Here is a 14,465-nt window from a genome sequence, read left to right on the forward strand (position 1 = left end):
CATGCAAACATTGTATCTTAAAAGATGCACAGCAGAATCACATTCCTGCTATTAGCTACAAGAAACCTTTTTACAGATTATGAAGTCCTTAATGCACACTTGGCTAGCTCATGTAATTCCTTTCTGTCATCGGCACTGGAACTTAGCACACTCTCCCCCATCCTTTCCCTGAATGCTGGGCTCCTTGGCTCCTTTGAATACAAGCCGTGATCTACATCAATAGACACTTTCCTGTCGATGGGCAATTTAGCTTGTGTTACAGACCCCGTGGGAACGCACCTGAGATGCAGCAGGCTATCCTGTTGAATGGTATCAGTTGACAAGAACTATACAGATGATTGCTGTTCTGAACATGGAACAATCAGACCCTTGTATGCTGGAATTACCAACCATACAAGATTAGGAAGCCAAAAGAAAGTTCTGATATGTTGGGAGAAATGAGTAGTGTAGAGTGCTACAGAATGTAGTTGACCTAGTCCGCAAGTCAACTTTGTGAAGATGTGCTTTATCCTAGGTCAGGGTTTCCAAAACCAGTAAGGTTTTACATCATCACCAAGTATTTTTTTTTTAGTCTGTTATCCCTTTAGAGAAATGCACTCATTATTTTACCTATAATTCTGTGAAGGGTACATATCATGTAAAGTACAGAGCATGTAGTATACTTTGTAGCCCTGAAATCTTGATACACCTGCCCATCTCCCTTCTCCCTGAATACGAGGTTTTAAAGTCCTGACATCAGGTGGCATATAAGACCAACTTTGGGATGGTTATGGCCTTTCCTTAGTCCACCTTGTGTGTAATACATGGAGCCTGGACTTACAATTACCGCTCATTGTAATTCCCAACTTAATGTGCCAGAAGGCAGGTGCTGGCTCCCCTGAGCAGGAAGCTGTCATATTTAGTAGTTGTAGTAATATTGTATGCTCGGGTGAGCACCCATTAGTTTGTGCATTCACTGAATCTCCTGAACAATGGGTGAACCTGCAGCTCATCCCTAGAGAGTAGAGGAATCTCCATATGCTTTGAACACTGTGCAGACAGAGGTCTCTGTGATCAAATGTCCTATAGTGTTGACTATTTTCTCTATTTATCAAATGTTCTTTAACTCTTCTGGTCAAATGTTCCCAATACTATTTTCTCTTAGGACCCAATATTAGGGAATGTTACATTTATTTAATGAAAGGCAAAAAATGGAAAGTGACTACACATTACAAACATGACTTTTGCTGGAATACTGAGGCCTTCACAAAGCAATTTGTTTTTTTTTTTTTTTTATTTTGTTAAGTTTTTATTGCAGTTTTATAAAACACAGATACATAAAGTTTACATGATGAAAAATCTGTTGCTTCAATTCAAGGGACAAGTTACAACAGCCCAGAAAGCGTCAAAAGTATTAAAAAACAAAACAAACATTGCAAATAAGTTTTAACCTGGGAGTAACAGCGAAAAATGTGCTGAAGTACACATGACACACAACTGTAAAAGCTCATCCACTTTGATAAAGTGTCTTGAACCAATTATTGGTAATTTATTATATATTATTGCATAGATAATTTAAAGTGCAGTGCTGTTTACAAAAAAGCAAATTAAAAGATGCAGTAAACAAGAACATAAGTCCCAAAAGGGTCCAAAAAAAATATCTGTGCCACTTCCTAAAGTGCTCAGGAACACAGACTTTGTGATATCCTCCTTCTACTGACAAAAAGCACACAAAGCCTGTTGCCAAAAGGTATTGACCCTCCCAAGTAAAGAGTGGCCTACCCCGCGCTTGAAATAGATATTCACAAGATCCAACACCTCCACCAGATCTGGTTTATCCATGTATATCCAACTGGACACCTTCCAAGATGCCTGGGGCTTGCTCCACACACCACTTGGCAAGTATTAAGCTCCCATCAGTAGGCATTCATAAAAAGGCATAACAGCCTCACGGTGCAGTATAAAGAACTTCCACATTTATTAAAAAATGTATCCACTTACATTTCATAAAAACACATGCTCATGTTCTAAAACTCCCATGAACCGATCTCCGGTAAGATGGCCGCGATCCTAAGCGTGATGACATCACATGTCCTGCAACTCTGCCCTAAGCGTTTCGTCACACAATGACATCGCCAGGGACTGGTGGTAAGAGGCTTTGTTTGCCTATTGTTGGTGGAAGGAGGATATCACGAAGTCTAGATTCTTGAGCACTTTAGGAAGTGGCACAGATATTTTTTAGTCTTTTTACGTTCTTGTTTATTTCATTTTCTTTATTTGCTCATACTTTTGTAAATTAGCGCTGCTCTTTATATTATGTAGTTTTGAATTTGTGTTCAACAAATTTCTTGTTTAGCTGTTATCATATTTATATCCAGGCATGGGTATAGTTACATTTATTTTATGATATAATATTTTAAAAAAGGCTGAAAAAAATGCGCAAAACAGTTCCATGAGGGTTGTGGCATCTGCCCCACCACAGGACATTCTGTATGGTGAAAGCGCTTAGAACCCTAAAACAAGGTGGCAGATGGGAGTAAGGGGAAAGGAAAAACGGGGGGTTGGTGGGTGGTAAGGGGGGAGTGAGGCTTAGGAAAGGCCACCCAGCTACAGTCACATTTTTTTACAGATTTGAAAATGCCAGTTTATTACCCTGAAAGGAAAAAAAAAATACAGGCATTAGATGGACTGTCTTTTGTGTAAGCTGAGCAGTTGAACATATCATACTGTAAGTAGTTAGAATGCTGCTGCAGTGCATTATATTTCATCTTTATATCTTTAGAAATGCTTTTTTCTTTAACTTGGGATAGCTTGCTGCTTCCTGCAAAATGCTGATTACTTGGTTTAAGGGCTTTCTTTCAAATGATCATCTTTCTCTTGATTTTATTTGGGCTAATTTAAAATGTATGTATAATGGATACACCTAATAATACTGAGGACTGCGCATTATAAACAGTTGGGTTAAAACCAATGTTCAGGAGTCCTTTCCGGATTTTGCAGCAGCCTCTCCCAGTATTATTAAAGTTAATGCTTTTTCCTTCAAAAATGTCATCTTACATCAGCTAAGTGTTGCTACTACAACTTATACTTCATAGTTTTTAAACTGAACATTTTCTTTTCTGACCTCTTCTTGAAAGATGCTCTCCATTCATAAACGTAGTCCATTTATTTCTCTATTACTTTTGGATTTCCAAAAATTCAACTGGCCTCTTTTACCAGTGGAAAATGCACAGTGAAAAATGCCAATTATTTTCACATATTAGCTTTTAGCTATTAAAGTGACACTAAATGTTATAAGCCAAAAATCCATATACAGTGTATCCACTACTTCAATGGCTCTGTAATCTATTTTTTTTTTTTTCTTTTTTTTTATATGAAATTGTTTCTTACTGTCTTTCTGCCTCCTTGCCATGTCCTCCATGAGATGTCAAACCTCTTTTTCCCTCCTCATTTCCAGTGGTTTGGAACAACTAGTGCATGTTAGTTGCAGTCATGAGCACTGCTTTATGCACACTAATCATCCCATAGTCAATCTTGGGAGCCAGCAATAGAAGGTGGGACATGTAGAAGAAACTTAGCCACCCTCTCACAGATTACAGTAGCAAATCCGATTACAGTAGCAAAAAAGGGAATGTGGAGATCTTGAGGAAGGTGAAGGCAATAGGGGGAACTTTTTACAGTGATAATACAAGAATAGAATCTTTTTTTTTTTTTTTTTTTTTTAAACCAACGTTTAGTGTCACTTTAAGTATATTGGCTTTTTTCATTGTCAATGTGCAGTCTGAAACTGAAATCTGAATGTTGTTGGCCACAGCTCCACTTCTCTGCCCATGTATTAATAAATGGGCCTTTTCTTTTTTTTTTTTTTGCTATGAAAGGTTGGAAAAGAATTATTCCTTTTAAAATTTCCTGGAGCACTTCTCAGTATTGTAAGAAATAATTCATAAACTTTGTCATCCTTGTGTGACACAGAGATAGATGTGTGGAAAAGCCTAAAAATGACATACTAAGCTTTTCAAAGTGTGATGGTAGTTTTAAGATGTTTTACAGTTGCCAGGTTCATTATTTTTGTCACTGGTAATGATGGGATACAACATATTGTAGAGGATTCTTTATATCACATCAGTTGTATTCAGTGCACACATTTCGACATCCTTTTCTTTTTGTTGCCAGTGTATTATTGGCATGTGAGATTTCGACACCCCCCTTCCTTCATTGTGAATGGGCTGACGTTTTGTAAACACTAGTGGTGTTTACACTTGTAAGTGCTGTGATTGGTTCACAGCTATCACAAGGTACAGAGCCAGTCCGATTGGCTCTATACATTGTGCGTGTGATCTGAGCTGTAAACAGCTGTTCATGGAGTGCATTGGTTGCTTGTGTTTTCTGCTGCACCATTTTTAATCGTTCTCTCAGAAAATAGCATCCACCTTTTCTGCCTTTACTTATATTATGGCAGTATTAAGGTGATAAGGAAAGAAAAATGTCCAAGTGTAGAAATAGGCCTGCACACTGTTGAATGTTATCCAAAGTAACAACGCTGCAAGGACTTGCTTCAGCTCAATCTCCTCCAATAAGATGTGCCCCTATGTTGCACTTCACTTGGATAAGGCTGAATCGTAGAGCACTTCTTTGATAAAGCCCTATCCAGGTAAAACCCATCAGAGGGGCTAGTCTTATGGGGGCAGATTAAGGTGAAGCCAGTCCTTGGATCGTTGTAACCATGGCTAACATTCAACAGTGTGCAGGCCTGTTTCTATACTTAGAGATCTGTTAAAGAGCGAGATATTAGGAGATTGACACCTGACGTGTAGCAGTTTGAGCCAGCGAGTTAAGTGAACAGCGGCATTTGAGCGGGGCTGTTTTCTATTTTGAAGGATAGAAAAATGGATTTAATTTTTCAATTTGGATAAATTTAAAAGTTTTGGGTTTAATATACAGTTTGGGGAAGGCTAATTTTTAACAAATTACCAATCTGAGAAGAATCTGGGTGTACCTGGAGACAACAAAAATCAAAACTGCGTGCAATACCATTCTTCCATTTCCAGATAGCAGAGTTTTCTTATAATGGAGTCATCCAGTTTGAGAGGGAGACATGATTTTGCCCCCCATACAGGGAATAAGTAAGGCCTCATTTCATGTATGCAGGTCAATAATTATTATGGGTAGTGCAGAGAAAAGCATCCATATTCAATGAATAGAATATAAAGAACTTCCTTACACAAACGGATGGATTGATCTGAAAACATTCACATTCAAGGAAGGGGACTATGAGCTTTTTTTATTTGACTATGGTATTTGTCTATATGGAACATTTTGTGGATTTTTGTTAAATTTTAAGGTATTTAAAATACACAGGCATTCCTCCATGATCTGAAGAAAAAGGAGTTTATTGTGAAAAATGAGTCTGAGTAGTTCACAGTAGCTGTGATACCAGATACTGTAGTTTGTTTTTTATAGTTAATTTTAAAAGTAATCGTAGTATAGTTTACTGAAAGAATAAAATGGTTTACATGTTATAAAAAAAAGCATAGAACTTTAAACCAAGGACTTATATGGATGCTTTTGATGGCTATTCATCTTCCGTTATGCCAATTTGCCCACACCTTTTTTAGCTTCAGTTTAAAGAAGTTTTTTTTTTTCAGCTGGACTTAGAAATTCTGTAACTAATTTGCTGTGTCTTCATAGGAGTTGCAGAACCAGTTGACATTACAGAAAATGGAGATGGGACACACACGGTGGCGTACACACCAAGCGTTGAAGGTCCTTATACAGTGTCTGTACAGTATGCTGATGAGGAGATTCCTCGGAGGTAAAAAAAAAAAAAGCTATATTTCTATTCTTTTTAGTCTTAGGAATGGGACATTTATTTCACTTTTATGGAAAACATGACTGCCCATTTACAGTAGAATTGAATAAAAAATGTTAACCTATTATTGTACACAATCTGTATGTAGCCCTACCCCTTGAAGAGCCACTTGATTTATTGTATGTTTTCTGTTCCCCGACTCCAAGAACAACCTCAGTCCTCTGACACACCTGTCTAAATAAGATAACTGTGAACACAAGTGCTAAAGACACCAAAAAGGAGTAGATTTACAGGATAATATTTTACTAGACGATAAAGTCAACAGGTAACAGAAATGTAAACACTGGGTACTCCCCAATTTATAGGGTTTAGCATTTAACAGAGTTGCAAAGATATGCAATAATGACCATAACAATGGACCGGACTGTAGGGCCAACAGACCCTAGGTGAACCTATGATGCCAGGAGCAAGAGGGGGAAGTAAGACCTTTTTCAGTCAGCTCCCTCTAAGCCCTGATGCCGCAGGCAAAAAAAAAGACAGTACAATATATGAAACCTGGGTAAGAGTTCCCCTTTAAGATAAACAGTTCTATTAGGAGGAGAAACGGCTACCTAGTGACATACTTTGCAGGCTGAATTCTTTGAGTGGAGGAGTCCTTGAGGTAAAGATGTCCATGGTTTTCAGCTAGCTATGAATGAGCCCAAAGGTATTACTTTGCTAGAAAATACCTTGTCTATTCTATTCACTTTGCTGGTTTCCATTGCAAATGAGTCTTTAAGTGGAAAAGGGGGGGAGGGGGTATAGTAAGAGTAAGGTGGGCCTCAGCCTGCTCACCAATAATGGAGATCTACAGGCTCTCTGATGAAGTGTGTCCCAGAAGAGGCTCTTGAAGGTCTGCAGCCGGATGAAAGATGACCATTTGGCAACCTTATGTCCCAGGGACTCGGCGATGTCTGTGTGGGCATATCTGGAGGTAGCCCAAGTAGCTGCACTGCTAAGGTGCCTATGGCTGTAGATGCCCACACACAAAGGAGGGGGGAGGGGAATAGCCTCTTGCTCCTGCAGCTGTGGATCTCACATCCCTTCCACACAGTCTTCTCTCTCTTCTCCTCTGCCTGATGGCCATGGGCAGCCAATGACTGGGAAGGGAGATAGTAGGCAGTGATCCTCACTGTGAGGACAGGGGAGGAGCTGACAGCTCTCCTGCTGCTAACTGCAGCTCGAGCTGGGGGAGACACAGTCTCTCCTCCTAAGACCATCTCCTATCATGTGCCGGTGGGGAGGAAGAAGTCCCTTGCATAGCAGGTGGGTAGAGAAGGAGACAGATCAGCAGGTAGCACCTGCTACATATATATCAAAGTTCCTATCAGGATGCCCTGTGTTAAGAATACCTAAATAAACATCATCCCATTGACAGCTACGAGCTGACGCATTTCACAGCTGCTAACTGTCAATCCCGGCTACCAAAGATGGCTTTAGCCCTCAGTAATAATAGGGAACCAGTCAGTGGTTTCCAATCAGGTAATCGCATGTGTGAGCTATGTGTGATCTCATGCAAACTGAAAGCTTCTTTCAGAAGTGGCCTTAGCTTGCATTGACCATTGCAGTCTGAAAAAGGCCGCATGTCTGTTTAATACTGTGACAGATGCAGTTATAGTATTAAAAATTGTGTACTGTATGTACGTACTGTATATAATTTTTATGCTTCTCCATCCCTTTCTGTACACATGCTGATTTGCCCAGTTCATAGGGAAGCACAATCAGAATTTATACATTTTGTGATTCTCAGCAGATTAGGATATTTGTTGGTCTATTTCAGATCCTAACCCTTCTCCATTTTAAATTGCTTGTTATTGCTGTTATAGTCCCTGCTGGAGAGATTCTCATGTCCTGCCCGAGTGGAGGGGTTATGACCCTTACTGTATTCAAAATGAAGGAAAAACTGTTTGGTTATAGTTATACCGAATAGTGTTGACTACACAGATATACATATCAATTATTGTACTTAAACAGAAAAAAAATAAAGTCAAATCTAATAAACCACACGTGTGTTGAAACAAAAGAAAAGCAATGCTGATTTATTGGATTTGGTTTTACTATATTTGTTGTTTTTTAATTTATATTTGCAGAGTCAACATAATTCGAGTTTCCCGGTGTTCAGAACCAAGCCAGGTGTGGTGCCTTGTCCCATCACCTTAGTGTACATGTGTATCTTGGCACTATTGTTAGTGGATGATTGGTGGTATACAGAATTGCATCACTACAAAAACTAGATCATGCAATTTTCGTGCTACCATGTTGGTAAAATATTAGTAGGAGGGTGTATTTATAACAACCCTTTAGAAACCTTTTATCTTTCACTGCTTTTATAGGCACCATTGAGAAATTCGTTTTGCATTGATGGGAAAGTCTCAACTGGAGAAGACTAGTATTTCTTCAGCATTATATTCGTGTTTTAAATAACTAATTTTCCCTATGTTTTCAGCCCTTTCAAGGTTAAGGTTCTTCCAACCTACGATCCCAGCAAGGTGACTGTAAGTGGTCCTGGGCTCAGCTCTCAAGGGGTCCTGGCCAGTCTTCCTGTGGATTTTGCAGTTAATACCAAGGATGCAGGGCTAGGAGATCTTTCTGTCCTTATTACTGTAAGTCAAATTCAATGGATTTTTGTTGGTTGCCTACTTTGGTTATTCCTGTATACCTTACTTGCCAAAATCGGACATCTAGCTGTGTAGTTTATCAATTTTTTGATAGTCTAGATCAGTATCCCATATACGGTGCACAGTAATTGCAGGTTCTCCCACTGTCTCCATTTTGGGTTGGCTAGGCTTGCTCTGCTTCCGAACTTAATTAATCCTGTTTGCTATATTGATTTACGTGGAGGGTTATTGTATATCAGAAGAGTGTGACTTTTGCTAAACCTTCTCTGGTGGAGAATCAATCCCTGCCATTTAAAACACATTGACCTGGCAGATTCACCTGCTGAATGACAGATTAATTGCTTTATAAATATGCTCCAAAGTATATTGAGATCTTAAAATACAAAAATAGGTTTTCACTTTGCTAATTATTCAATGCTAGATAGATGAAAATGTTGGGAAAAGGAAACATTTTACACAACTGCCCTTTCTTATAAGTACCCCTCAACTGAGTTGTGTGTATCTCTCTCTCTCTCTCTCTCTCTCCATTAAGTCGTATCCAACCCTTGGCGATTGCATGGACTGTCACTTGTAAGCAACTTTTTCCATGAATTCTCTTAGCAATTATTTTACAGGGTAGGTTGCCAGGTCTTTCCCCAACCCCCACCATGCAGGAGATCCTGCATGGCCAGGGATGAAACTAGGACCATTTAGACAGGAGCCAATTAACCTACCAGCATGTCTTTGGAGTGTGGGAGGAAACGGGAGTACCCGGAGGAAACCCACGCAGGCACAGGGAGAACATGCAAACTCCATGCAGGAGGCGCCATGGTTGAGAATTGAACCCATAATAATATATATCTATCTCTTTTGTATAACTTCCTGAAATTTTTGATAAAGCAGTAGTAAGTTCTGATTTACAATTGTACGTACAGGTAAGCTTATACTAAGTCTTATCTGTAGGTACTGTGAATATCTCCTAAACATGTGCTGATAAGGAAATATTCACACCAGGGGCTGACTGAGAACTCATGGGGCCCCTGGGCAATAAGATATTGGAGGCCCCCTGTGTCTCTGCCTACATTCAAGCCAAAGCCACACCCACACAACAACCCACCTACGTATTACAGCTCAGCTGTATAGAAAGGGCATTAAAAATAATTTAAAAAAATAATAAAAAAACGTTGTGGGGTCCCTCCTCCATCCATACTAAGCCCTTCGGGTCTGGTATGAGTTTTGAGGGGAACCCCCTCGCCAACATCTTTTAAAAAGTCGTGCGGTGTCCCCCCAAGATCCATACCAGACCCTTATCCGAGCATACAGCCCAGCAGGTCAGGAAAGGGGGGGGGGGGGAAGGAGCGAGCACACCCCCCCCCCTCCTGAATCATACCAGGCCACATGCCTTCAACATGGGGGGTGCTTTGGGGAGCTTTCCACCCCCCCCAAGCAGCTTGTCCCCATATTGATGAGGACAAGGGCCTCTTCCCCACAACCCTGGGCTGTGGTTGTGGGGGTTTGCAAGCAGGGGGCTTAGCGGAATCTGGAAGAATGTCCCCCGTAGTAGATACCACGTCAATCACGATGCCAGCCACACCTGCTACCCGAAAAAAGAAGAAAAAAAAAAAAAGGCTCCGCTCCCGTCGCTGGCTCCCAGCTTTCTGCCTTCTCCGCTGGCTTGACAGTTCTTAAATATGTAACGGGCGGGGCCACCCAGTGACATCACACATGTGGCCCCACTTCCTTGTGACATCATTGACCCAGCATGCCCCGGTTGATGACGCCACAAGGAGGTGGGGGCCACACGGGTGATGTCACTGGGTGGCCCCGCCCCTTACATATTTAAGAACTGTCCAGACAGCGGAGCAGGCAGGTGGCATCCTGATTGACATGATTGACGTTGGATCTACTTCGACGGACCTTCTTTTATTTTTCTTCTTTTAATAAAGGACTTGTCAAAGACTGTCTCCTGTCCTTTTTTTTTTTTTTTTTTTTTTTCTTTCCCCCACACTACTTTTTTTTTTTTTTTTTTTGTCGATTGGGTAGCGGCATCATATACCCCATACTCATTCACGGGGGGGGGGGAGGGTATGGGGGCCTCCTTGTTTAAAGGGTGCTGCCAGATTCTGATAAGCCCCCCCCACCCGTAGACCTCCACAACCACCGGCCAGGGTTGTGGGGAAGAGGGAAGAGGCCCTTGTCCCCGTCAACATGGGGACAAGGTGCTTTAGGGGGGGGAGCCCCCTCTGCCTCAAAGCACCCCCCCATGTTGAGGGGGACAAGGGCCTGGTATGGTTCAGGAGGGTGAGGCCAGGCCTTTCCTGCATGCACGAATAAGGGTCTGGTATGGTTTTTCGGCAAGGGACAAGGGCCTGGTATGGTTTCCTGACCTGCCAGGCTGCATGCTTGGAATAAGGGTCGGGTAAAGATTTTGGGGGGGACCCTACACCATATTTTTGTTCTTTTGTTGGCATGGGGTTCCCCTCAAAATCCATACCAGACCTGAAGGGCTTAGTATGGATGGGGGGGGACCCCACGTCGATTTTAAAAAAATTTTTAATTGCCGGCAATTCTTTCTTTTTCATTCAGCTGTCAGTGGGGAACCCCCGCTGACAGCTGAAACATTAACTCATGGTTTTCACTACTAAAATACTGCATGACTTGATAAAATAACTAATGTGGTATTTTAATAGCATTTTTTTGTGAATTCAAAAGTTTTTTTTTTTTTTTTTTTTGTTAAATGCTATGCGGTATCCTGCTGCATACTCAGATGTGGTAAGCTACCACTTAGCGAATTGTGTCCAGTGAGCCTCTCACCGGGCCCCTACTGACCCCGAGCCCTTGGGCAATGCCCGAATGGTCAGTCCGCCCCTGATTCACACCCACTCTAGCTGCTGACATCCCCATGCATGCACAATGATGCTCTGTACACTGAGTGTGCCCTGAATGCAAACTGCCATGCCACAGTAATGACTCCCATGCACATGTGTGGAAGTGATGACATCGCAACCTGGCTATTCAAACAGCCAAAGAGTGTGAACTCAGAAGGAAGACTCAACAAAGTTAGGAGCATCTGCCATAATGTGCTAGTATGTGGTGCATTATAGCAAAACACTGCATCAATCCCATTAAAAAAAATGGTAGTGTCATTTCCTACATTTCAGAAATCTGTTTGAGAATTGGGAGTTCAATCAGGCTTCATGACATTGTATGGTGCTTTCATTCTAACCTGTTTCAAGCACTGGGAGCTAGAAGAAGTCTTTGGGACTGCTTATGCTCTACTCCTCCTGTAAGCTCACCTAAAGTCACATTCCACCTCCGAAGCAAAGCACGAGGCAGGTGTAGAGATCATTGCTGCAGCCCAGAGGGCTGAAACCCCAACAAACAATACTAGTCCAAGTTAGAAAGGCATGCATCGAATATACTGTATGTCCTTGCTAAAACAAAGCTTTTACTAGCACAAACTGTAAAATTGCAGCAAAAAGACGCTCCTGTGTTTGGGTAAACCCCTTCAATCCTGGCATGATTAAGGCTGTTTGCCAAAACCTTTAAGCTGCGTTTTTCTGCCATTTTACCATTGTGCTAAGGTGTTTATAGCAAGGACATATGTCGGGTGCACGCCTTTCTATCTTGGAGGAGTGGAGTATTGGGTAATCTTCCTCAGTGTGTTGATACATTTTCATAGCTCATCTAAATACCTGAAGAAGGTGACATGACACAGGAAGCTGCAGGGTGTGCATACTGGTTTCACCCCCCAGCCATGTTATATTGGGATGTTGATCACAATACTAGCTGGACAGAATTATAATTATTTTGGAAAATAAAAAAAGTGTGTTTTTATATGTATTTGGACTGTGTGAAAAATATTTCATTTTTCATATTTCTCCCATAAAGCAGATGTCTCGAATAACTCGATGTTAGTTGTGAGTGGATGCTAACACAGGATGCAAGGGATTTACTTAGATTCCCTCTTGTTGGTTACAAAGTGTAAATCATAGGACATGAAAAACATTGCTGTTTGTTTAGGGATTAAAATGAAGCATAACTGAGCCCTGGGGGATATGCTCAGAAAACTGGAAGGATGGTCAACGCGCGACATTCTGGGCAAATTCTCAAAACATTCTGGTGTAACTGAAGATGATCATTCCCTGGATTCCAAGGGAGTTGTAATTTTCATTGATGTTTGCTTTATTTTAAGAGTTTGAGTTTTGTTTCAGATTGTATCCTTAACTGTTTGTCATGCAATGAGGTGAATGCCTTTTAAAGGTCTCTACTGAAATCTGAAACTTCAGTCTTTGATAGGTGCTGATGTGTTGAGTGAAATTGTGAGAGCACCCCATTTCCAATCCTGTGCCAATCCCACCTTTTGAGGGCTGTTCTGCTCCTACTGCAGAGGAAGCTCATTCCTGGAGTTGTATTCTCTTCCACATGGGGCACACTCCACCAGCAGTCTGCTTGCTCAGCGAGGGATCTGTCCGCTGATCTCTACTAAACAGGCGGATAACTGGTCTGTGTCCACTCCGCTTATGCAGAGCGGACAGACACAGCCCGCTCTCCTCTGAGCGGTCGAATGTAAACAGATCACCTGTCCCATTTACAGCAGACCGCCATTCATTCTAATCTGCTAGATGGAAGGGGAACACCATCTGTCTGTTTTTAATGGAATAGATGTAGGAGGGTGTAAACAGACGCATATCCAGTTACACCCACAGCTCCATAGAGGAGAATGGAGAGTCTGATCAGGTCCACCTGAAAAGATGATAGTGGACCTGATCAGTCTGCTCATGTGAAATACAGAACAAGTGAAAAACCTGATACTGACAGTGTGGCTTCCTCAATAGGCTGTGGCAGGTGGACAGGTGTTAAGGTTTGGGAACCCAGATGGATAGCTGGCCATAGATGACTTTTTTTTTTTTCTTTTGGTCAGCCAGTCGGCCGAACTGGCCAAATTTTGATCTATATCCAGCTTAAGAGTGAAATATGTAAATCAATTATGATTCATTGATCTGACCTTATTCAAACAACACAACTAGATTGCATTTTAATAAGTGTTTTGTTTTTTTTTTTTTCTTAATCTTCTTGTTAGGACCAAGAAGGCAAGCCAAAGAAGGCTCAGATTTTGGACAACAAGGATGGAACATACGCAGTATCTTACGTTCCAGATAAAACTGGGCGATATCAGGTTGCTGTCAAATATGGAGGAGATGATATCCCTTACTCCCCATACAGAATCAGGGCAATGCCTTCAGGAGATGCCAGCAAGTGTACAGCAGCAGGTATACAAAGTTCAGTTTGTTATTATAGTGATTAAATCCAATTACTCACTGCCTCCAGCAGACCTCCACCTCGGGATCCCCCCGGTGCACATGTATTTTTAAAACCTTTTTAGGGCTCTCTTTCTTGGTGATGGGCAGTCCTCAGTAATGCAGAGTCACATAAAGCGCAGGGTCCTATTCACCTCTTTTACACTGGATGGTCCTCAATAATGCAGAGAGCATATATATCACTATCATTGTACTATTAAGTGCTAAATCACAGAGGTGAGTCTGAGGCGGACAGCTCCAGATGGCAGGTGAGTATTGTATTGAGAGCTGCATTTTTGTAATCAATGTTTTTAGAATTCAGTAGATGTAACCTGTCCTGTGTGTTTTGTATGGTATTGGTGGAGGCCTCCTTACATAGGGAAACATAGGTCCTAAATGTTTTTTTTGATGTCTGGGAATCTTTCATCCAAACCTTGCCTACTGATCTACAGCACAGTGTTTCCAATATACTCAATGGTTCCAGACCAGTCTGCCTACGAATTACCCCCAAATTGATGTTTTACCCCTTGCCTAAATGAAATATATGCTAATGACCAGGGCCTTCCCGCCCTTCTGCAATAGCAAGATCACAAACTGACCGCCATCTACCTAGCTCATATTGCTTACTAGTCACTACAAGACCCGGTGTTGATACCCTCATTGTAACCCATACCATCAAATTGACTACTGTTGTCTTTGTAGTATTCCATTGGACAGATGCTCCAACCACTCTGACAACTG

The 14,465-nt window shown here is 41.4% G+C and overlaps 1 protein-coding gene across 1 annotated transcript in view; it reads left to right on the forward strand.

The window, feature by feature from the left end:
* The window catches only part of LOC149463049 (filamin-B-like), a gene marked incomplete at its 3' end in the record, with an annotated part of 254,729 nt that extends 241,018 nt beyond the window's left edge, over positions 1-13,711 (forward strand). Inside the window, exons 26-28 of the mRNA XM_089676035.1 lie at positions 5,668-5,791; positions 8,274-8,430; positions 13,508-13,711. Coding sequence (XP_089532161.1) covers positions 5,668-5,791; positions 8,274-8,430; positions 13,508-13,711 — 485 coding nt within the window. The remainder of the gene's footprint in view (positions 1-5,667; positions 5,792-8,273; positions 8,431-13,507) is intronic.
* Between the last annotated feature and the right edge of the window lie 754 nt (positions 13,712-14,465).

This window comes from Staurois parvus, unplaced genomic scaffold, assembly GCF_062004578.1.
Source record: "Staurois parvus isolate SC_StPar_1 unplaced genomic scaffold, SC_StPar_1.0 ptg000162l, whole genome shotgun sequence".
NCBI lineage: Eukaryota > Metazoa > Chordata > Amphibia > Anura > Ranidae > Staurois > Staurois parvus.